At 35.2% G+C, this 22,183-nt stretch overlaps 3 protein-coding genes across 3 annotated transcripts; all 3 read left to right on the top strand.

Annotated features, from left to right (window-relative positions):
* Positions 1-371: 371 nt before the first annotated feature.
* On the top strand, positions 372-2,535 carry LOC128920448 (fibrinogen-like protein A). Its single transcript, XM_054227713.1, has 2 exons — positions 372-584; positions 1,685-2,535. Exons 1-2 carry the CDS (start codon positions 460-462, stop codon positions 2,190-2,192), a joined length of 633 nt encoding a protein of 210 aa, XP_054083688.1. The 5' UTR covers positions 372-459; the 3' UTR covers positions 2,193-2,535.
* Positions 2,536-4,126: 1,591 nt separating this feature from the next.
* LOC105215076 (ficolin-3-like) lies at positions 4,127-5,449 on the top strand. Its single transcript, XM_011188825.3, has 3 exons — positions 4,127-4,410; positions 4,475-5,005; positions 5,072-5,449. Exons 1-3 carry the CDS (start codon positions 4,187-4,189, stop codon positions 5,115-5,117), a joined length of 801 nt encoding a protein of 266 aa, XP_011187127.1. The 5' UTR covers positions 4,127-4,186; the 3' UTR covers positions 5,118-5,449.
* A 2,211-nt stretch (positions 5,450-7,660) lies between these two features.
* On the top strand, positions 7,661-8,924 carry LOC105215077 (fibrinogen-like protein A). The gene is made up of 3 exons (XM_011188826.2): positions 7,661-7,865; positions 7,930-8,457; positions 8,523-8,924. Exons 1-3 carry the CDS (start codon positions 7,741-7,743, stop codon positions 8,674-8,676), a joined length of 807 nt encoding a protein of 268 aa, XP_011187128.1. The 5' UTR covers positions 7,661-7,740; the 3' UTR covers positions 8,677-8,924.
* The last annotated feature ends 13,259 nt before the right edge of the window (positions 8,925-22,183 follow it).

The following is a 22,183-nucleotide window of genomic DNA, read 5'->3' as shown; positions in this document are numbered from 1 at the left end:
GAGCAAATCTACACATTCTACAGCAAATTATTATTTCTATAGAAATTATTAAGTAGTCCAGCTTTGTAGTATTCCGTTTAGGTTGATTGTAAATTAGCAGCTTGAGAGGAATTATAGAGCGAAAAGCACAGTTCCATTATGAGCTCTCCAAGTTTTTTTATTATCATATTTCGAACATATTTCTACATACATATTCATATTTATGTCTATAAACATGAATATTGAAATATACACGCAATAAATAAAATTAATCAATTAATATAACCGGAAGTACTGTGGGCATTGCAATAGACTCTCTCTACTGATAATAATTATTATAGCCAAATTCTAAGAATCATGATTATTTTTGGTATAAATAAGCGATTGTGCGTACCATCTTATTTATTTAACTTGAATATCTCCTTCAGTAAGCATCAATTTAAAATCTGCGCTTAAACAGTTCTTGCATCTCAGAGCAAAATGTTTCGTAACTTTTTGAATATATTGCTATTTTATATCTTGATTTTTCAAATCTGTTACTGTTTAAGTGATAATACTGAACAAAATGCTACGCTAAAATGCGAAAAGCTATTAATTGCAAACCGGTAAAACTGAGTTACGGCTATGTAAGCTGACGTTGAGCAACACCAAAAGCTCCGTCAGGATCGGGAAGGATCTCTCCGAGCCGTTCGATACCAAACGAGGCTTCAGACAGGGTGACTCACTATCGTGCGTCTTCTTCAATCTATTGCTGGAAAAAATAATACGAGCTGCAGAACTAAATAAAAAGGGTACAATCTTCTACAAGAGTGTACAGCTCCTGGCGTATGCCGATGATATTGATATCATCGGAAGCAACAACCGCACCGTTTGTTCTGCGTTTTTCAGACTAGATAAAGAAGCGAAGCGTATGGGTCTGGTGGTGAATGAGGACAAGACGAAATATCTCCTGTCATCTAACAAACAGTCAGCGCACTCGCGTCTTGGCTCCCACGTCACTGTTGACAGTCATAACTTTGAAGTTGTAGATAATTTCGTTTATCTGGGAACCAGCATTAACAACACCAACAATGTCAGCCTTGAAATCCAACGCAGAATCACTCTTGCCAACAGGTTCTACTTTGGACTGAGTAGGCAATTGAACTCTCGACGAACCAAAATCAAACTCTATAAGTCGCTCATTATTCCCGTCCTGATGTATGGCGCTGAAGCGTGGACGATGACAACATCCGATGAGACGACTCTTGGGGTTTTCGAGAGAAAGGTTTTGCGCAAGATTTATGGTCCTCTAAACATTGGCAACGGCGAATACCGCAGACGATGGAACGATGAGCTGTACGAGTTATACGACGACATTGACATAGTTCAGCGAATAAAAAGACAGCGGCTACGCTGGCTAGGTCATGTTGTACGGATGGAAGAAAACACTCCAGCTCTGAAAGTATTCGATTCAGTACCCGCTGGAGGAAGCCGCAGAAGAGGACGACCTCCACTCCGGTGGAAAGACCAAGTGCAAAGTGACCTGGCTTCACTTGGTGTTTCCAGTTGGCGCCAAAAAGCAAAAAGGAGGAATGAGTGGCGCGCTCTGGTGGATTCGGCTATAATCGCTTAAAGCGGTTCCTACGCTAAATATATATATATATAAAACTGAGTAACTAATAAATATTTATCGCAAGTACTCACAGTTATTAACTGCTCATTATAGCGTACCAAAATTATCGAGTTGTGTTGAAGCAGCAGGTAACAGCAGGAGGAATGGTATATACAGTATTCAAATACAAAATCTCGATGACTTGAAGGTGTTTTGTGTAGAAGACGTTGACTTCGGTGGATGGTTAGTTATACAGCGGCGTCAAAATGACTCCGTAGATTTTTATAGAAATTGGATGGACTACAAGGAGGGATTTGGCGACCTAACGGGAAACTATTGGATCGGTTTGGAGAAACTACATGCGCTCACCAGAGACTGCGAACAGGAGTTATATATTCAATTGAAAAGAAGTAATGGCATGGAATACTATGCAAAGTACAGGGAATTTGTTATTGCTGCGGAGTCAGAGAGCTACGCTTTGAAGAAATTGGGAAAGTATAGCGGCGATGCTGGCGATTCCTTACGCATCCACTTAGGAATGAAATTTTCAACTTATGATCGTGATAATGGTATATATGAAGAAAACTGTGCAGAGATATTCAAAGGCGCTTGGTGGTTTTGAAAAATGCTATCTCAGTTAAGGAAAATTCAATTTGCTGTAAATGGTGATAAATATTTACATATACATATATATATTTTAATAGCCACCTAAATGGACGCTATGGCGACGATGAAGCAGGTGTGAAGTGGGTTGATATAGAAAGAGATGAATCATTAGCATTTGTCCAAATGATGATACGACCAACTCGAAATTGTATGAGAAAATTGATGTTGCGCAATTTAAATGCAGGTGCCTAAAAATTTATTGGAATTGAACCGCTTGGATGCTGTTGTTAAACAACAATATTCTTTTCTATTAAATTGTGGATATTAATTTATAAATATACTCAGATGTGTGTCTATAATTTTGAATTTGTACTTGCTTGTGTCTCTGAAAATGTGAAATTAAATATATAGTTTCAAGATTCTGTCATGGAAACGTATATATATATACGTATTTACATTAATCAATGGCGTCATCTTAATAAAAATAATAAAATTGTGTTTGCTTATCAACGAAATCGACCAGTTTCTTTCACTAGCCGACCAATGATAAACATATGTTACGATTTCCATTGTTTTAATTTTTAAAGTGGAAATTGTATGAGGTATAGGGAAGCTATAGGAAATATTGACCTAAATTTGCAAAATTTGCGACATGGTTGCAGACTATTATGAGAAAGACATCTCCATTGCATCTCTTTAGAATATATGAGAAATGTTAAAATTTCCTAAAAGCATATTTAACGGCAATGTCACATTAGGTACACAGTATTTGTGCAAAGTTTTGTACCTTTATCTTCACTGGTGCTTTGTGAACGAAACTGTGGTATAGCGAAAGGCGTGGTTGTGAATCCATTTGGTTCATTCAAACTATAGATTGGGTTGCTAAGGCAATGGGTCGAACCGAATTTCGTAGATATTGCTGGATATGTTTCGGAGATGTGGCTTTTTTACCTATAATTGGGCGGAGATAAATTTGAAAGCAGTCTGTCTGTGCCATCTTTAACACATAATTCAAGGTTGCTGGTGTTTTTACTTAGTAAATTGAAGCATTTTTGTAGTTTTCTACATAACCTTTGAATAGGAGGTAGGCGTGGTTATAATCCGATTTCCTTTATTTTTAGACTGTAAAAGGAAATGGCTAAAGGAAATGACTGTAGTTTGGTTTGGTTGATATAGCTTTAGGTAGTTTACAGGATATGTTGAAAAAAAATTAGTAGGGGCGGGGTCACGTCCACTTTCCTAACAAAAATTATATCCAAATATGTCTCGCCCTATTGCGATTCTTTGTACCAAATTTTCTTTCGTATCTTTATTTATGGCTTAGTTATAGCTCTTTTTAGGTTTTCGGTTATCGTTATTTTGTGAGCGTAGCAGTAGTCCGTGGCAGTGGTCCATCTAGGAAAGCAACCTTTCTTTTCTTAATTTTTGTTAAGAGCTTTATCAAGAAAATAATATGTTATGCCTCAGGTTATCACTTATAACAGCAAACGATTTTCTTTGTTCAGGGGCATTTAAGTTGCGTTTTTGCTCATATATGAATAATTAATGCAAAAGTAGTACGTATGTACATATTTAAATCAGTTTTATAAGAGAAAAAAATAACTAAAATTCGACATTTACAAAATCCTAAATCTACTGATTACCGAGCTCTCTGTTTATATTTCCGATCCAGTTGTAACAAGTATAATTTTTGATGTCATATATATATATCTATATATGTCTATATACTAGAATAGTGAAATATACACTAAGTAAATTAATCAATATAATTAATAAAAATATAATATAAGTATAATATAACTCAACTTGCATTCGACATTGCAATAGACTGTCTCTACTGATAATAATAACCATTATTCCATTTCAAATTGCTTATCGCAAAATTCTAGGATTTATGATTTTTTTGAATAGTTCGAAACGAATGTTCGCAACATTTTACACATTTTGCATCTCTTCAGAATGCATTAGTTTCAAATCTGCGCTCAAACAGTTCATGCAACTCACAGCAAAATGTTTCGTAACTTTTCCAATATTTTGCTATTTTTTATCTTGATTTTTCAAATCCGTTACTCTTTAAGTGATAATACTGAACAAAATGCAACGGACGCTTGCACTTGTGATGTGGAAATAGATGTTGTGCGGAAATTCATGGACGACTTGGAAGTTGCACAAAAGAGTGGAACCAAATTGGAGAGTAAAATGTCGAATATCGAAAAGCTATTAATTGCAAATCGGTAATACTGACTAACTTATAAATAGATATCGCAAGTACTCACAGTTATAAACTGCTCATTACAGCGTACCAAAATTACCAACGAATTGTATGGAAGCGACTGGTAACAGCACAAAGAATGGCGTATACCATATTCAGTTACAAAATCTCGATATCGACGACTTGAAGGTGTTTTGTGTAGAAGACGTGGATTTCGGAGGATGGTTAGTTATACAGAGGCGTCAAAGTGACTCCGTAGACTTTTATAGAAATTGGACGGACTATAAGGAGGGATTCGGCGACCTAACGGGTAACTATTGGATCGGTTTGGAGAAACTACATGCGCTCACAAGCGACTGCGAGCAGGAGTTATATATTCAAATGAGAAGACGTAATGGCAAGGAATACTTTGCAAAATATATACAGTTTGTTATTGCTGGGGAGTCAAAGAGCTACGCTTTGAAGAAATTGGGTAATTATAGCGGCGATGCTGGGGATTCCTTCTACGGACATGTGGGAATGAAATTTTCAACTTATGATCGTGATAATGATACACGTAAAGGGAATTGTGCAAAGATATGTAAAGGCGCTTGGTGGTTTAAAAATTGCTATTTCTGGTAAGGAAAAACACAGTTTGCTATAAATGATGATAAATATTTACATATATATATATATTTTAATAGCCACCTAAATGGACGCTATGGCGACGATAATGCCGGTGTGAACTGAGTTCATATAGAAAGAAATGAATCGCTGGCGTTTGCGCAAATGATGATACGACCAACTCGAAATTGCCTGAAACAATTGTTGTTGCGCAATTTAAATGCAAGTGCCTAAATATTTATTGGAACTGAATCGGTTGAATACTGTTGTTAAACTATTTTACTCTTTTTTATTAAATTGTGGATATTAATTTTCAAATATACTCAGATGTGTCTCTATAATTTCCAATTTGTACTCGCTTGTGTCTCTGAAAATGTGAAATTGAACATATAGTTTCAAGATTCTATCATGAAAACGATATATAATTTATATTATTCACTGTATGCGATATCTTAATAAAAATTATTAAAATGTGTTTGCTTGTCAGCGAAATCGATTAATTTCTGTTCTCACTGTTGTCATTGTTCCCAGCAAGTCATGGGTCATGACGAAACTTGACACACATGTTCCTTGGCGCCGTGAGGGTGTTGCTTTAAAAAAGGGCAAAACTGCCACCCCCAACAAAATGGCAAGAACCGAAAACACATAAAGTGTCAAAACTAAGCCAAAAATGAAGTTATAAAAGTAAAATTTGTTACAAAGGATCGTCCAAGTAAGGGCCATATTTGGACGTAATTTTTTTGAGGAAGTAGGCGTGGCCACGTCCCCAAATAGTTTTTTTGTATATTTCTCGCAAACCAATCAAGCTATATAAAACAGTCATTTCTTTTAGCCACTTCTTAATACAGTCCAAAAATTAAAGAAATCAGATAATAACCACGCCCACCTTCCATACAAAGGTTAGGTTGAAAATTAGTAAATATGGGTTAACTCACTAACGAAAAACGTCAGAAACACTAAATTTTACAAAAGAAATAGCAGAAGGAAGCTGCACTCAGATTTTTTTTTTACAAAATGGAAAATGGGGGTGGCATTGCCCACTTATGGTCAAAAGCCATATCTCAGGAACTGCTCGACAGATTTCAATGAAATTCGGTATATAACATTTTCTTGACACCCTGATGACACGGGTGGAATATCGGCGAAATCGGTTCACAACCGCGACTACTTTCCTTATAACTCAATTTAGAATTATATCTTATAATAAGGTCATAAAAATTGGTCGAACTAATGCGTCAGTGAACCAACATCGTAATACAGTCTAAATTTTTTTGAAATATCCGCAAAACTGCGATTTCATCAAGCCTACTGGTCGGTTACCAGCATTAAATAAGCGGACCAAGAGGCGCATTCATCACTTAGGAACTAGCGAAAGCGTGAGTTACAAGCAGATACTGGTAAAATTACCCTACCAATCAGTAAACATCGTGTTCGGCAAATTATGAAGCGTGAAATGGGTTTTAATTTTAAATCAAAGATAGCTCAGCCGCGAATGAAGAAGTGACAGATGCTAGTATTTGTTTTACGACAAATATGGGTTTTGGGAAGACGAGTTGGGAAACGTAGTTTTAGTGATGAAAAAAGTTAAATTTGGATGATCTTGATGGTCATCATAAATATTGGCAAGATACATGACACCCAAGAGAGACTTGCTATAAGCGAAACCATGGTGGTGGATATTAAAGATATTAAATGGTATGGGCTGCGTTTAGCTCTAAAGGCAAATCCCATATGTACTTTTTACCGACTGAAGTGAATGTCAAAGTATATTGATCTACTAGATAGTGAGCTCATTGCTTGTGCTGAGAATTTGTAAGACGAAAATTGGATATTTCAGCAAATTCATGTGGCTCGCGCCACTAAAGCAATTTTTCACTCGCAATATCATATTATTGTATGTTATTTTATTATATGTTTTTGATACTTGAAATTCAATTTTATGTATTGCACATATAATTCCTTTACAAAGGTACATATGTATATAATATCGTTTATATGAGAGGTAAACGATACCCTTGTCATTTTTAGTGGCGCCAGCAAGTAAAAAATTGGAAATATTTCGCACGCATCTGTAGGCTATCGACATGTTGCCCCTTGGGTGACTGAATAAAAATATATGTATATAAATCTAAATAAATACAACAAAATATGTATGATGTTCGTTATCAATAAGAGCAATCTGCGGAGTCACTATATATATACATATACATATGTAGCTTACGAAATGGTTGTAAATTTAATTGGGATAAAGTCTATTAAAAATTTATATATTTGTCAGTCGATGAGAGCTTTAATAACGTAGAGCAAATCTACACATTCTACAGCAAATTATTAATTCTATAGAAATTATTAAGTAGTCCAGCTTTGTAGTATTCAGTTTAGGTTGATTGTAAATTATCGACTTGAGAGGAATTATAGAGCGAAAAGCACAGTTCCATTATGCGCTCTTCAAAATGTATTATTTTCATATTGCAAATGCTACAAACATATGTATTTATATAGGTCTATTTATGTCTATATCACTTAATGTTACCGAAAGTATTGTCGACATTGGCAAAAACTAACTCTACTGATAATGATTATTAGTATTTAATTTATAATTGCTTATCGCCAAATTCTAAGAATTGTGATTATTTTCGGTATAAATAAGCGATTGTGCGTACCATCTTATTTATTTAACTTTAATATCTCCTTCAGTAAGCATCAATTTAAAATCTGCACTTAAACAGTTCTTGCATCTCAGAGCAAAATGTTTCGTAACTTTTTGAATATATTGCTATTTTATATCTTGATTTTTCAAATCGGTTACTGTTTAAGTGATAATACTGAACAAAATGCTACGCTAAAATGCGAAAAGCTATTAATTGCAAACCGGTAAAACTGAGTAACTAATAAATAGTTATGGCAAGTACTCACAGTTATTAACTGCTCATTACAGCGTACCAAAATTATCGAGTTGTGTTGAAGCAGCAGGTAACAGCAGGAACAATGGCGTATACCATATTCAGTTACAAAATCTCGATATCGATGACTTGAAAGTGTTTTGTGTAGAAGACGTGGATTTCGGAGGATGGTTAGTTATACAGCGGCGTCAAAATGATTCCGTAGATTTTTATAGAAATTGGATGGACTACAAGGAGGGATTTGGCGACCTAACGGGAAACTATTGGATCGGTTTGGAGAAACTACATGTGCTCACAAGCGACTGCGAACAGGAGTTATATGTTCATATGAGAAGACGTAATGGCAAGGAATACTATGCAAAATACAGGGAATTTGTTATTGCTGCAGAGTCAGAGAGCTACGCTTTGAAGAAATTGGGAAAGTATAGCGGCAATGCTGGCGATTCCTTCGGCGGACATGTGGGAATGAAATTTTCAACTTATGATCGTGATAATGATATATATGAAGAAAACTGTGCAGAGATATATAAAGGCGGTTGGTGGTTTTCAAATTGCTATCTCAGGTAAGGAAAATACAATTTGCTGTAAATGGTGATAAATATTTACATATATATATATATTTTAATAGCCACCTAAATGGACGCTATGGCGACGATAATGCCGGTGTGAATTGGATTGAAATAGAAAGAGATGAATCATTAGCATTTGCTCAAATGATGATACGACCAACTCGAAATTGTATGAGAAAATTGATGTTGCGCAATTTAAATGCAGGTGCCTAAAAATTTATTGGAATTGAACGGGTTGGATGCTGTTGTTAAACAACAATATTCTTTTTTATTAATTTTCAAATATACTCAGATGTGTCTCTATAGCTTCCAATTTGTACTCGCTTGTGTCACTGAAAATGTGAAATTGAACATATAACTTTAAGATTCTATCATGAAAACGATATATAATTTATATTAACTGCTGTATGTGATATCTTAATAAAAATAATAAAAATGTGTTTGCTTGTCAGCGAAATCGATTACTTTCTGTTCTCACTGTTCTCATTGTTCCGTTGGGTTTTAAAGTGAATTAGCAGCTTAAATTGTTACTTCATATGGTAAGATTTGGAAAACTTTAGCGAATGCATTTTCAATAGCTTAGACGCATATTATTCATTTATAAAGTAAGTATACAGAGGTAGTCAAAATTATTTGCACATCGAACGTTTTTTTTACAAATTTCGCAGAAAAATCTTTTTCTTGTTATTGTTGTTGTTGCCATGCAACAAAATCATATGTTGTTGGAAACCTTAATCTATTCCTAAGCGAACGAAGTTAGCGTGGTGAGAATAGCTGGACATATAACAGAGAAATGGGCAAATGAACCGATGACTCTTAATAGTCAAAAGTATTTACACACGGTGATTTAGCCCTTATCTTGGATTTTATTTGAGCAAGGGTAGCAATTGGATTTTATTACATTCATAAATATAAAAAATGAGAAATAAAATGCCGAAAACAAAAAAAGCGATATGCCAGAATAAGAATTGGACCTCTGTAATATTCGACTTGCCTTGAAAAGATAAAGATAAAAATTTAGCAATTTTTTTATACTATCGCAACAAAAGTTGCTAAGAGAGTATTATAGTTTTGTTCGGTTGTTCGGAGACGAGTCAAAATCCGAATGTCTGTCCGTACGTCCGTCCGTGCAACGGATTTCTTGAGTAAAAATTGCGAAATCTAGACGAAACTTGGCACACATGTTCCTTGGGACCGTGAGAGGGTTGCTTTCGAAAAAATGGGAAAAATCGGACGACTGCCACGCCTACAAAATGGCAAAGACCCGAAAACACAAACTTTATGTGCAAAGCTAAGCCATAAATGAAATTATAAAAATATAATCTGGTACAAAGGATCGTTCTAGTAAGAGCCATATTTGGACTTAATTTTTTTTGGGAAGTGGGCGTGGTACCGTCCCCAAATAGGTTTTATGTATATTTCTCGCAAACTCAATCAAGCCATATAAACCATACTTTCTGCAGTCGTTTCTTTTAGCCACTTCTTAATACATTCCAAAAATGAAAGAAATCGGATAATAACCACGCCAACCTCCCATACAAAGGTTAGGTTGAAAATTACTGAAGGTGGGTTAACTTACTAACGAAAAACGTCAGAAACACTAAATTTTACAAAAGAAATAGCAGAAGGAAGCTGCACTCAGATTTTTTTACAAAATGGAAAATGGGGGTGGCATTGCCCACCTATGGTCAAAAGCCGTATCTCAGGAACTGCTCGACAGATTTCAATGAAATTCGGTATATAACATTTTCTTGACACTCTGATAAAACGTGTGGATGGATAAATGGATGAAATCGGTTCCCAACCACGACAACTTCCCATATAACTCATATTTGAATTACATCTGAGTCCTTCACTTTATAAGATATACATAAGGAACCAATGAAGATAGCGAAATAAAAGTTGACACTGTAAACTGTAAATAATGTAAATGATGTGTGGCATCACTTGTGGAAAAATTGTCGAAACCGGACTATAACTTTTCAATGCCCCGGATATCGAATATGAAGAACTCAGTGCCTTATGATAATTTTACATCGAAAATATCGGTAAATCTCTCAGATATCTTAATTTATAGGTAATTATAGGATTTTCAAAAATACGATGGACTTCATATATGATATTGGTCTACAACTTTGCCGCCGTTTTCCAATAGATGTCTCTAGGGTCAAGCACTATTCGATTAAATCGATTTTTTTATATCGATCTTGGACATTTGTGTCAACATTAACCCAACAAAATATTTGCATCCCAAACTTATTCTCAACTGAAAATGTCTCTTTTTGAGCCGAATTCTCGACATTTGCGGAAAATTTTGCTTTTATACCGAATATATGGGTCAAATTGTGTGTTATCTTAATAGAAATATAGCAATAAATTGTGAGAGTATAAAAAGTTCGGTTGCACCCGAATTTAACCTTTCCTTACTTCTTTTACTATGACAACAAGTATCTTTCTAACTTCACCCGCATAACTGAAATTCCTCAATATTGCACAGTATTTCGAAAAGAGGCTCTAAAAAAAGGTCCTGCTACCGAAAAAGATTTAAAGAAAACAATATTCCTTGAATGTATGAACGCATATAGAGAGAAAACAATATTAAACACAAAGAACGAAGGAAACACCAAGATTTACATCCGCACTGGGATAACTGTAAGAAGCGACAGAAGAATACGAATGCAATAGCGACGGTGCAGGAAACCATTGTAGGCGCAGTAAGGGGAAAGAAGAAACAAATCTGCTACTTGAACGCTACAAAAACCGCAACTTGGGCACGTTTCTTACGAAAGATTGTAATGAATATTGCACACACACTTCATGTACATACATACATATGTATATGTATATGTAAGTGTGCGCATATCGATAACAATGGTTTGTATGAAAATAAAAGATATGAATTAAAAACAAGGAAATTGTAATTTCGTTACTTTGGTAACGGTGGCAGTCTAAGAAACACCAAAGTATGTGTGAAGAATAAAGCAACAGTTTTTGAAATTACCGTTATATAGCAGTGGTGCACACACACGTGTAGCCTTATAGTATATTTATATGCAATTGTACAACAAAATACAACAAAAGTTGTGGCAAGCGTGTTGAAGTAGGCAGTATCAACACACAAACAATAAAGCTCGAAGAATGGAAACTAAGCAAAGGATATGCCACGCATTGGTTATTAATAAATTTCATACAAAGATTTTTGAACGCAATCTACACTCAGTATACATATGTTGCTCGATGTCTTATCGCCTATGTTTGTACATATATATGCGAATTAATTCTTTTTGTTTGCAATTTTTGTTGTGCCGGCATATATGTTTATGTAAAATGTAGTCTTTGTAAGTTTCATAATTAATTTTCTGGTTAGTGTAAGTATGATTTATAAACAAGTACATACATATCTATATGTATTAATATTTATTGAAAGTTTTGAAATTCACAATTTTTACAGAGTAGAACAAATACTGTAATCGATATTGTATGAAAGAGCTACTGATGACACTCTTTTCTAGAAATGATGCTAACAAGAGGACGAATTTTGAGAAAAAAACTTAAGAATCCAGTAGTAATTCAGCAGTAAAAGTCGCTGTAAAGACTCCTATTTAAATGAGTACCTAAGAAGGATTCTACACCTATAACATTGCTCCAAGAGCAGGTTAGAGAGAAACTACCACGGAGAAGTGATAGCCCAGCTATACTCCAGGCAATTTTGTCATATGAAATTAAATGGACATCATGCATAGAAGAATTTAACAGGGTAGTTACGAGGAATAAGGCTGATATGGTGATGGATCCCTGCGCGCAAAAGTAAGGAGATGGTTGATCATCTAGTTGAAGAAGCGGCAGTAATTGAGCCGATAGGATCGGGAAAGAAGAGTACCGAAATGAAGACGAGACAAGTAGAGAACGGTAAATGTTTGAACTTCACAAAGAAAAACTATATTTTGAAAGAAACAAGACAACAATTCCTTTACTACCAATCTAAATAATTATGTGGTCTAATAGCGTTTTTACACAGCCAATAAAAGCCAATGATCAATCAAAATTTTCAATGAGAAACCCTTTTTTGCCTTTTATACTGCCGGTTACTCGATAACCGCTCAGCTGTTATATATTTTTGTTTTTTGCTTTTCATAAGAAGTTAGTAAGTTTCATCAGCTGTATACCAATTTTAGCAGCGACATTTATTGTAGCTTATCAAAAAATACAGCCAATCACAGACAAAGAACATATATGAAATTACAAATACTGCCTTTGTCGCAGAGTTGCATTTCATTTTCAAGTCGATTAAAATTCAATTAAAAATCAATGTGGACTTTTAATCAACGTTTTAATCGAACAGAGGCCAGTTAATTGATCAGTTAGCTCCTGTGTAAAAAGGCTATAATATGTGTAAATACTATATTTATACTTATTGAATCTTTAAATGGTGTTATATGATCGAATGCTCGAATTGATTGGACCAGCTACAGTAAAGAAATATGCCTGAGGAGTCCATATACCCTAAGTGTGTGGCAGCTTTATAAAATATGTAAATTATATATCTAAATAATTAAAAATAAATGGTGAGTGGCAGCACGATCGGCGGCCATGTTGTAGAAAAAGTAAAGTGAGTGCGGAATTGTTTTGGGAGCGTCAAATATTGTTTAAAATATCAGAAGTGGCCGTGGTTTACCCAAAATGTCGTCAAGTGAGGATTTGTTAAACACTAAAACCGTTGAGCAACTGAAATCATGGTTGCGTGTCCTCGGGCGCAAAACAACAGGCAATAAAGCCGAACTAATTGTTCGCTTACAACAAATTCCTGAGGAGCTTCGAGGAAATTTTCGGAATTCGACAGAAGACGTTGACGTTGACGCTGACGCCGACTTTACGCAAGCTACCATTCCTGACGAAATCAACGAAAGAGCGAGTAGTACAAACATCACCGGCGAGTGTGGTGAGTTTGACAATTGTGTTGTACCACAAAATGACGCAAATATTCAAACGAGTGCTGCCAAGAAACAAAAAGAGAGTGATACAAATGAGTGGCGACTTTTAAAAGTCGAATTGGAATTATTGAAGCGTGAAAATGAACTTCTAAAGAGAGACATTTCCAATAAGCAAAAGTTCACAGATGTGAAAGATCTTATTTCGGACTTTTCCGGTAGTGGTGAATGCTTTAAACTATGGCAAACACAACTAAAAAATATTCAGGGTGTTTACCAACTTAACGATAACAACACAAGAGCACTAATTGCAACTAAATTAAAAGGCAATGCGCTAAAGTGGTTGCATTCTCGAAGTGATTTGATTTTAATGCCTATAGACAAGTTTTTAATAGAAATGAGCTCTCTCTTTGAAGAAAAAACAAGCAATTTGATGCTAAAGAAAAAATTTGAAACCAGGCAGTGGTTGACTACCGAATCGTTTCGAGAATATTTCCATGAAAAGCTGATTCTGGCAAATAGAATTCTAATTGGAGAAGATGAACTGGTTGAATATCTAATTGAGGGTATTCCGGATAACACTTTACGTTCACAAGCTAAAATGCAACGATTTCTTGACAAATATGAATTGTTAGAAGCATTTAGAAATATTCAATTGCCACGGTACATATCAAAAAGAATTACAGCAGATAATCAACATGAGCAGTCGAATAATGGACAACAAACAACAAAAGTCGTGAGATGCTACAATTGTAACTCTGTTGGACATTTAGCAAATGTATGCCGAAAACCCAAACGAGAGCTTGGTGCTTGCCATGTATGCACAGAAGTTGGCCATTTTGCAGCAAATTGTCCTCAAAGGAAGAGCCTCCCTGTACAACATGTTACCGAATTGACGGAAGACGATGAATTTGTAAGGTTTTTAAATTATTTGTTTATTAATTCTAAATTTAGTTATAAAACTTTATTAGGATCGTTAATTGATACGGGAAGCCCCATTAGTTTTGTTCGCCAACAGTTCGTACCAGATGCAGTAATAAACAGAAAAAACAATGAATTCTTAAAATATAGTGGTATAAACAAAAGTCCATTATCTATTGTCGGAAATGTAAACAGTTTTATTTTATTCAAAAATAAAAAAATTGAATTAACAATGTTAGTTGTAACAAATGAAACAATGACTTATCCAATCATTTTAGGAAGAGACTTTTTAAGTAAGTCTAATTTAAAATTAGAATGTAAAGTGGATGATTCGAATTTCAAAGTCGGAAATAATACATTTGATGAAGAGTGTAAAAGATTAATGCAAATTGAATTTGATAATACAAAAATGTTTGTGAATTGCACTGAAGTAATGGAAATTAAAGCAAAAAACCCTAATGTTTATATAAAAAATGATAAAATAAGTGTCTATACAAAACAAAAATTTGTACAAATATTTCAAGATTATTATATGTGCTGTAAGCGTCCCGATACACCAAAAATTAGATGTGAGATGAAACTGTTGTTAAGTACAGAAAAACCTTTTAATTGTCCTCCGAGAAGACTGTCATACAGTGAAAAACAACAAGTTAGAGTTGTTTTAGATGACTTAATGCAAAACAAGATAATTAGGCCGAGTAAGTCAGAATATTCTTCCCCCATTGTTTTAGTAAGGAAAAAGACAGGTGATATACGGTTATGTGTAGATTTTCGTAGTTTGAATAAGATAACATTGAAAGATAACTATCCTTTGCCTCTTATTGATGATCTGCTAGATAGACTAGCAAATAAACGTATTTTTTCGTTATTAGATTTAAAGAGTGCGTTCTATCACGTAGACATGGTTGAAGAATCAATTAAATACACTTCTTTTGTAACACCAATGGGGCAGTACGAGTTTTTGAAAATGCCTTTCGGTCTGAAAAATGCCCCTTCGACTTTCCAGCGGTTTGTTAGCCATGTTTTCGATGATCTGATTCGAGCAGAGAAAATTGCTATTTATTTAGACGATATCATGATAGCTACAAGTAATGAAGAAGAGCATTTAAATATTTTGCAGGAAGTTTTTGATAAGTTAGTGCAAAACAAATTAGAATTGAGATTAGATAAATGTCATTTTATGGAGTCAGAAATACGCTATTTAGGATATAACATTTCGAGTGAAGGTATTCGACCGGATGAAAAGAATGTAGAAGCTATAGTGAACTTTCCTATACCAAGCAACACAAAAGCTGTACATAGTTTTTTGGGCTTATGCTCATACTTTAGAAGATTCGTTAAGGACTTTTCGCGAGAAGCTCAGCCTCTATACAAACTTATAAAAAAAAATGTTAAATTTACATTTGGAGAAGACGAGTTACAGTGTTTTGAGAAACTTAAAAATAAATTAATTGGGTCTCCTATCTTAGCGATTTACGACCCAAGGGACGATACAGAGCTGCATTGTGATGCCAGCTCTCGGGGATTTGGTGCAATATTATTACAAAAAAAGAGAGATGGCAAATTTCATCCAGTCTTTTATTTTTCTAAACGTACCAGCGAGCCTGAATCTAAATACCACAGCTTTGAGCTGGAAACACTTGCAATTATTTATGCACTTCGGAGATTTCGGGTATATCTGCAAGGATTGAAGTTTAAGATAGTCACTGATTGCAATTCACTCACACTAACTTTAAATAAGAAGGAAGTAAATCCTAGAATAGCCAGATGGGCACTTGAATTGCAAAATTTTCAATATGTTCTCGAACATCGTAATGGAGATAGAATGCTCCATGTGGACGCACTTAGTCGCACTTCAAATATCCTAGTTCTCGAAGAAAACACATTTGAGCAAAATCTGTCAATTTGCCAAAATCGGGATAAAAAAATTATTGAGATCCGGGGAGAGTTGGAAAATAAGGAAAATGTTTTTTTTGAAATGCGGAATGGCTTAGTTTATAGAAAAAACGGGCAAAATATACTATTTTATATACCAAATGAGATGGAAGAACATTTATTGAGAAAGTATCACGATGAAATGGGTCACATGGGAAGTGACAAAGTTTTCAGTGCCATAATAAAATCATATTGGTTTCCCAAAATGAAGGAAAAAATTAAACAATATATCTCAAATTGCTTGAAGTGTATTGCATTTTCCCCGAAGAGTGGAAAACATGAGGGCCTCTTACATAATATACCCAAAGGAAACGTACCTTTCGAAACTATTCACGTGGATCACTTCGGTCCAGTGTCATTTAAACATTCAAAGAAAAAATATGTTTTTTTGATTATAGATGGGTTCACTAAGTTTGTTAAATTGTATGCGGTGTGTTCAGCAGGCACGAGGGAGGTCCTGAGCTGTTTAAAATTGTATTTTAGTAGTTACAGTCGTCCAAGGGTGTTGATATCTGATCGGGGCAGTGCGTTTACATCAAAAGATTTTGAAAATTTTTTGGAAACAAATAACGTAAAACATGTAAAAATTGCGACAGGATCGCCACAAGCCAATGGGCAGGTGGAGCGCGTTAATCGTAGTCTTGCACCAATGATAGCAAAACTAACTAGCGGTGGCTCTAATTTTAGCTTAGACAAAATTTTACCGGACATAGAGTATGCTTTAAACAATACTATACAACGTAGTATAGGCACAACTCCAAGCGAACTACTTTTCGGAGTTTCACAAAGGGGAACTGTCGTTGACTTTCTTAGAGAAAAATTAGAAGAATATGTATTGAACAAAAATGAACGTAACTTAGCAGAAATTAGATATGAGGCAGCAGAGAATATCTCAAAGTCTCAAAATTATAATAAATTGCTGAAAGATAAAAACCGGACACAGAGAAAGTATATGGAAGGAGATTATGTCATGGTAAAAAATTATATAAGTACTCCAGGTGTGTGTAAAAAGATTGCCCCCAAGTTTAAAGGTCCCTATAGAGTTTGCAAAACACTTCCTAACGACAGGTATTTACTCAGAGACGTCGAGGGATTTCAACTTAGTCAAATTCCATATGAAGGAATATGGGAAGTAGCAAATATGAAGCCTTGGTTAAACCATAGTCTCTCTAATGAAAGCGTAATCGGGACGATTACAAGTCAGGATGGTCGAACTGTGGCAGCTTTATAAAATATGTAAATTATATATCTAAATAATTAAAAATAAATGGTGAGTGGCAGCACGATCGGCGGCCATGTTGTAGAAAAAGTAAAGTGAGTGCGGAATTGTTTTGGGAGCGTCAAATATTGTTTAAAAGTGTAAGTTCGTAAATCAAAAGCTTAAAATTCGTTTGGCTTTATGAGTGTCTTACAGTAATTATAAAGGTAAAATTACCAAATTTTATCTGAGATACTTGTCTAGTTAGTTACCACAAAGGCATCAAAGTTTGTTAATCCTGATGTAGAGTCTGGTTGAATACAACAAGCTGAAATACAAACCTGTAGATTTAAGTAGATATGGCAAGAGATATAAGATATAAGGACAAAGATGTAGAATTTAAGTTGCTGTAAGCTGAGTTGTAGTGAACTAACTTAATTTTTTCCAAAAAAGGAGAAATAATTAGAAGTTTAATGCAATGCTATCAATTTCGAATGGAAGTTTGGCCTTATGTAGGTGAGACAAACACACAAGTATTTTAATATTGGATAATGATATTATTTCCAATAGATTTGAAAGTTAAATTCCAAAGCACTTTAATGTTAAGATTTTTACAATTGCATTTTCCAGTTTAATATAAAATCTGAAAGAAACATATGGTCACGGAGCTTAAAGAGATCAACAACTATATAAAAATCTTTCAATTACCAGACGAAAATTCTACCAGATTTATTATCTGAAATTGCTATCGGTTCACATCACTATAGACATTTGCAAATTCTCCGATTTTACCAACTTGTTTTAAGAACTCTTATGATCCTTAGAAAGCGGAAATAGAAAAAATCTCACCGTTTTAAGTAAACGAAACTAACGCCGGTTAATATCTAGTAACGATCTGTAAAATTGGTAATATTCTCAAAAATTTTGGTGAATGATTTAAACTACAAATGAAGAAGAAGTCGGATTATAATGCATCAAACTGTCTTGCGATATACCAGACCTCGAATTAATACAAATATGCTCTGAAATAACTTTGTTGTAACTTTCAACTTGTAAAATGGAACAAAAATCCGTTCGAAATATTGTATGGAGGTTCCCTTATATATTTTCCCAACATACATCTCTTTCTAAATTGAATATCACCAAAGTGTGTGTATGTGACTTTTTACATTAAATTTATAAATCAATTAATTTAAATTATTTCCAATGGATGCGTCAGTTAACTAGTCGGGATTAATACACCAAATTCACGCAGTTCTGCACAAGCGAGTAGTTAAAAAATGTTTTTTCAACTAAAACTCTCTAAAAATATTATGAATAATATACAGAAATACATATGTATGCATGTATGTCATAAATATGTAACTCGATTATTTGCCCTCACTTTAACTGAGACCAAGCAGAAGTAGAGAGTTTATGACGGCGCCGTGACTTGGCGAAAATTACAATCTAAGCGGCGAGCTATTAGACATATGTACATCATTAATATGCGAGTAACAGTGATTTAAGTATTAAACAACAATATACATGAGGAATATACATACAAACATACATACATATAAATGAATCTATAGAATAAGTGAGGCAGGCATTTGAGAGTGATTTCTTTGACTTCTTTAGAAGAAAAAACGAGATGACGCATGAAGATATGTTTGAAGGTATGTATGTATATAGATGTAATATCAATCCGTCAAAAATATATACTTTTTATCAATATAATGCTCATTGATATCAAACGCATTTTACGCGGCAAAAACACAAAGACCCATAACCAAACCGAGCCAGTAGACGCGCGAGGAGCCTGACTGACTGACAGATACATTTTATTAGTGGTGCGATGTTGAAAGCCCAACAGCCGCCGCTTCGACAGCGGGTACTTATGTACTTAAGTGAGTTAGTCAGCGCGTGAATGGATGAGCTGCTGTTGGCTCGACGGCTGTAGTGGCTGAGTGACAGCCGTTAAGTTAGACCGTCTGTCTTTGGGTCGGTCGGTCGGTTGGTCGGTAGTCAAATTGCCTCATCATGCCGCCGCTGACAGGCGTAAGGCTTGATGGCGCTATGTGCTGACTCCGGCTAACTGAGATTGCCAACCGTTTTGGTGGCACGGCCTCTCTGTATGCCACAGCTAGCATCCTTGCGGTCCCTCAAACGCTATTTGCTTTCACTTTTTTGTGACTCACTCATAGAGTTTACATTATTTCTTATTCAATTTGCGCACAATACAAGCCAATCATATAATATTATTTACTTACAATAGTTGCTGCCGTTATTCCAACTTCTTTTCCTTCACTTTTTTAGCAAGCAGCGTCCTTTTTGGTAATCGCCAACCCCTTATTTTATGTGTGTTTTTTTGCCGTAGTCATGCTCCCAGTGATCCATCTTAATTTTTTCGACATTCGTTGCGCAGTGTTGCCACGCAAGCATTGTTGTTCCTATTGAAAGAGAGTAGATTTTTGCATTTTAATTTGTCCTATGTTGCATTGTTCAATAAAAGGATATACATATTATAAAAGGAGCAGGAGTAGAAATTGAATTAAATAAAATACTACATTTGGCCAATTGGTTGCGTCTATAATATGCACGACTTGTGCGGCGCTCCGTTGATCGATGACATTTTTATTGAGTTTAGTGGTGGCAGCGGACGTTGTTGTCGTACAGGAGCGGATCAGGGGACGTTCATTTAGGGTACATAAACATATTTTTTCATTTACGAGGCCGTAAAATGTTTAGAAATATTGATATTCTGAATTCTCTGGGAAAAGAAACGGATTTCCAGGTTAGAATCAATGTTAATCAGAAAAGATGTATTATTTATGACAATCTGCGAACCATATTTTACGTTTGCATTCCATATTCACGATTAATAAGGTTTAAACAGAACAGTTTTTTCAGTCGATGCAAGTCTTTCGAGTTCTTCGAAGTTTTCTAAACATTAGGTTGGCAAATATCTCGGGTGGTCGGATTTAATACAAATATGCGCCGTTTCGTTCGATAATCTGTGTCCATCTAGATGGGCAACTTCATAATACCCCCACGTAGAAGCCTCCCTCCTAATTTGCGAAGAACTCGGACAGCCACTTTTCGCAAGCCTCTTTTGAGTTCAACTTTATACCACCAAGGGCGTTCGCCATGCACAGGAACAGGTGGTAATCACTTGGCGCTATGTCCGGACTATATGGTGGATGCGATAAAACCTCCTATCCGAGCTCCCGTAGCTTCCGACGATCCTGGTGGAACACGACACCATTTCTATTGGCCAATTCTGGACGCTTCGGTCGATCGTCAGCTTCAAGCGGTCCAGTTGCTCGCAGTAGATGGTAGAATTAAGCGTCTGGCCATATGCCAGCAGCTCATAGTGGATGATTCTCTTCCAATCCCACCAAACACACAGCAAAACGTTGCTGGCCGTCAATCCCGCTTTGGCCACTGTTCCAGTCTTCTGCAGATGGTTTAAAATGGTTTGGTGACTAACTTTCATTTCCTGGGCGATGTCACGAGATGCCACATGCCGGTCTAACTCGTTGTTTTCCATGATTTGAACGGTATTCGTCGTCACAGGTCTTCCGCCGGCTGGGTTATCCATTGTTTCGTTTTCACCCGCTCTGAATCGTCGAAACCATTCCTTCGCAGTTCGAAGTGATGGAGTACCATCCCCAAAACACCATTAATCTCACGGAACGTTTCTCTGGCGGATTTGCATTTAACGAAGGAAAACTTTAAAATAGCGCGAATTTCGGCGTTAGTGAACTCCATGTTTACACATCTATAACTGTTGAAGCGTCGTTTTGTTGATTATGTCAAGACCTTTCAAAGATGTATGATATTTCCAGATACGAGCTCTGTAGCGCTTTATACATAGTCGCGAAATTCAAAAGACAAAAAAGCGGAAGGGAGATTTTTGCCAACCAATATTATGTTCTTTATAACAGACCCTCTGTTTGATTATACATCTAGGTTCGAAGATAGCACCAGGTGTTAATCAGTCAAATTTTGCAACGAAATTTTTATTCAACGATAACTGTTTCCACAAAATCCCAAAATTATTTTTAAACTTTTAATTAGTTCCAAATTTTTTTTCCTGCAAATTAAGGTATTTTAGATATCGATCCCTTTTGGGAAGTTGGGAAATGTATAAAGTTAGAGAAATATATTATTCTTCACTAGTCACTTTTGAAAAAAAAAAAAATAGATTATTAACTTCGGTTTCATTTAGCAGGTTAGAGAATTTGGAGTAGAAAATAGTTTCTAGTTTCTAAATAGACGGTTACCTTAATATAAGTGGGAGCTTAAAAACTTTTTTGTTCCTTTAAGACATTATTTCATATTGCTGAAATTACTTTTTTACTCTTTATACTTCGTGCCGGTTTGGTGAAAACGATTTTGAGAACATGGATAAGAATTCTACCGAGTCTTTTTACCAAAGAAAATTCTTTACTTTTTGACAATAAAATATTGAACAATTCGTTTCTACTTAATTTTAAACCTGATTCATTAAATAATATGCAAATTTGTAGCAAACTCCATACTATCACTTAGGATCTAAATTCGATCTCTGTTCGAACCAACCTCGAGACAATTTTTCAAAAACGGTCTTTTCGCTGATATATTTTATTATTGATAAATTACGGTAAAAAGTGTGGTTAGAAAATATCTAAATCTAACTCTTAGTATGTCCCAGGATTTGGATCAAAATATACCTAGATTCCATAACCTAGTATAGAAGTACAAAATTTCGGCC

The sequence above is a fragment of the Zeugodacus cucurbitae genome, chromosome 3 (assembly GCF_028554725.1).
Source record: "Zeugodacus cucurbitae isolate PBARC_wt_2022May chromosome 3, idZeuCucr1.2, whole genome shotgun sequence".
NCBI lineage: Eukaryota > Metazoa > Arthropoda > Insecta > Diptera > Tephritidae > Zeugodacus > Zeugodacus cucurbitae.
The sequence above is the reverse complement of the archived record's forward strand: the minus strand, read 5'-3'. Positions and strand labels throughout refer to the sequence as shown.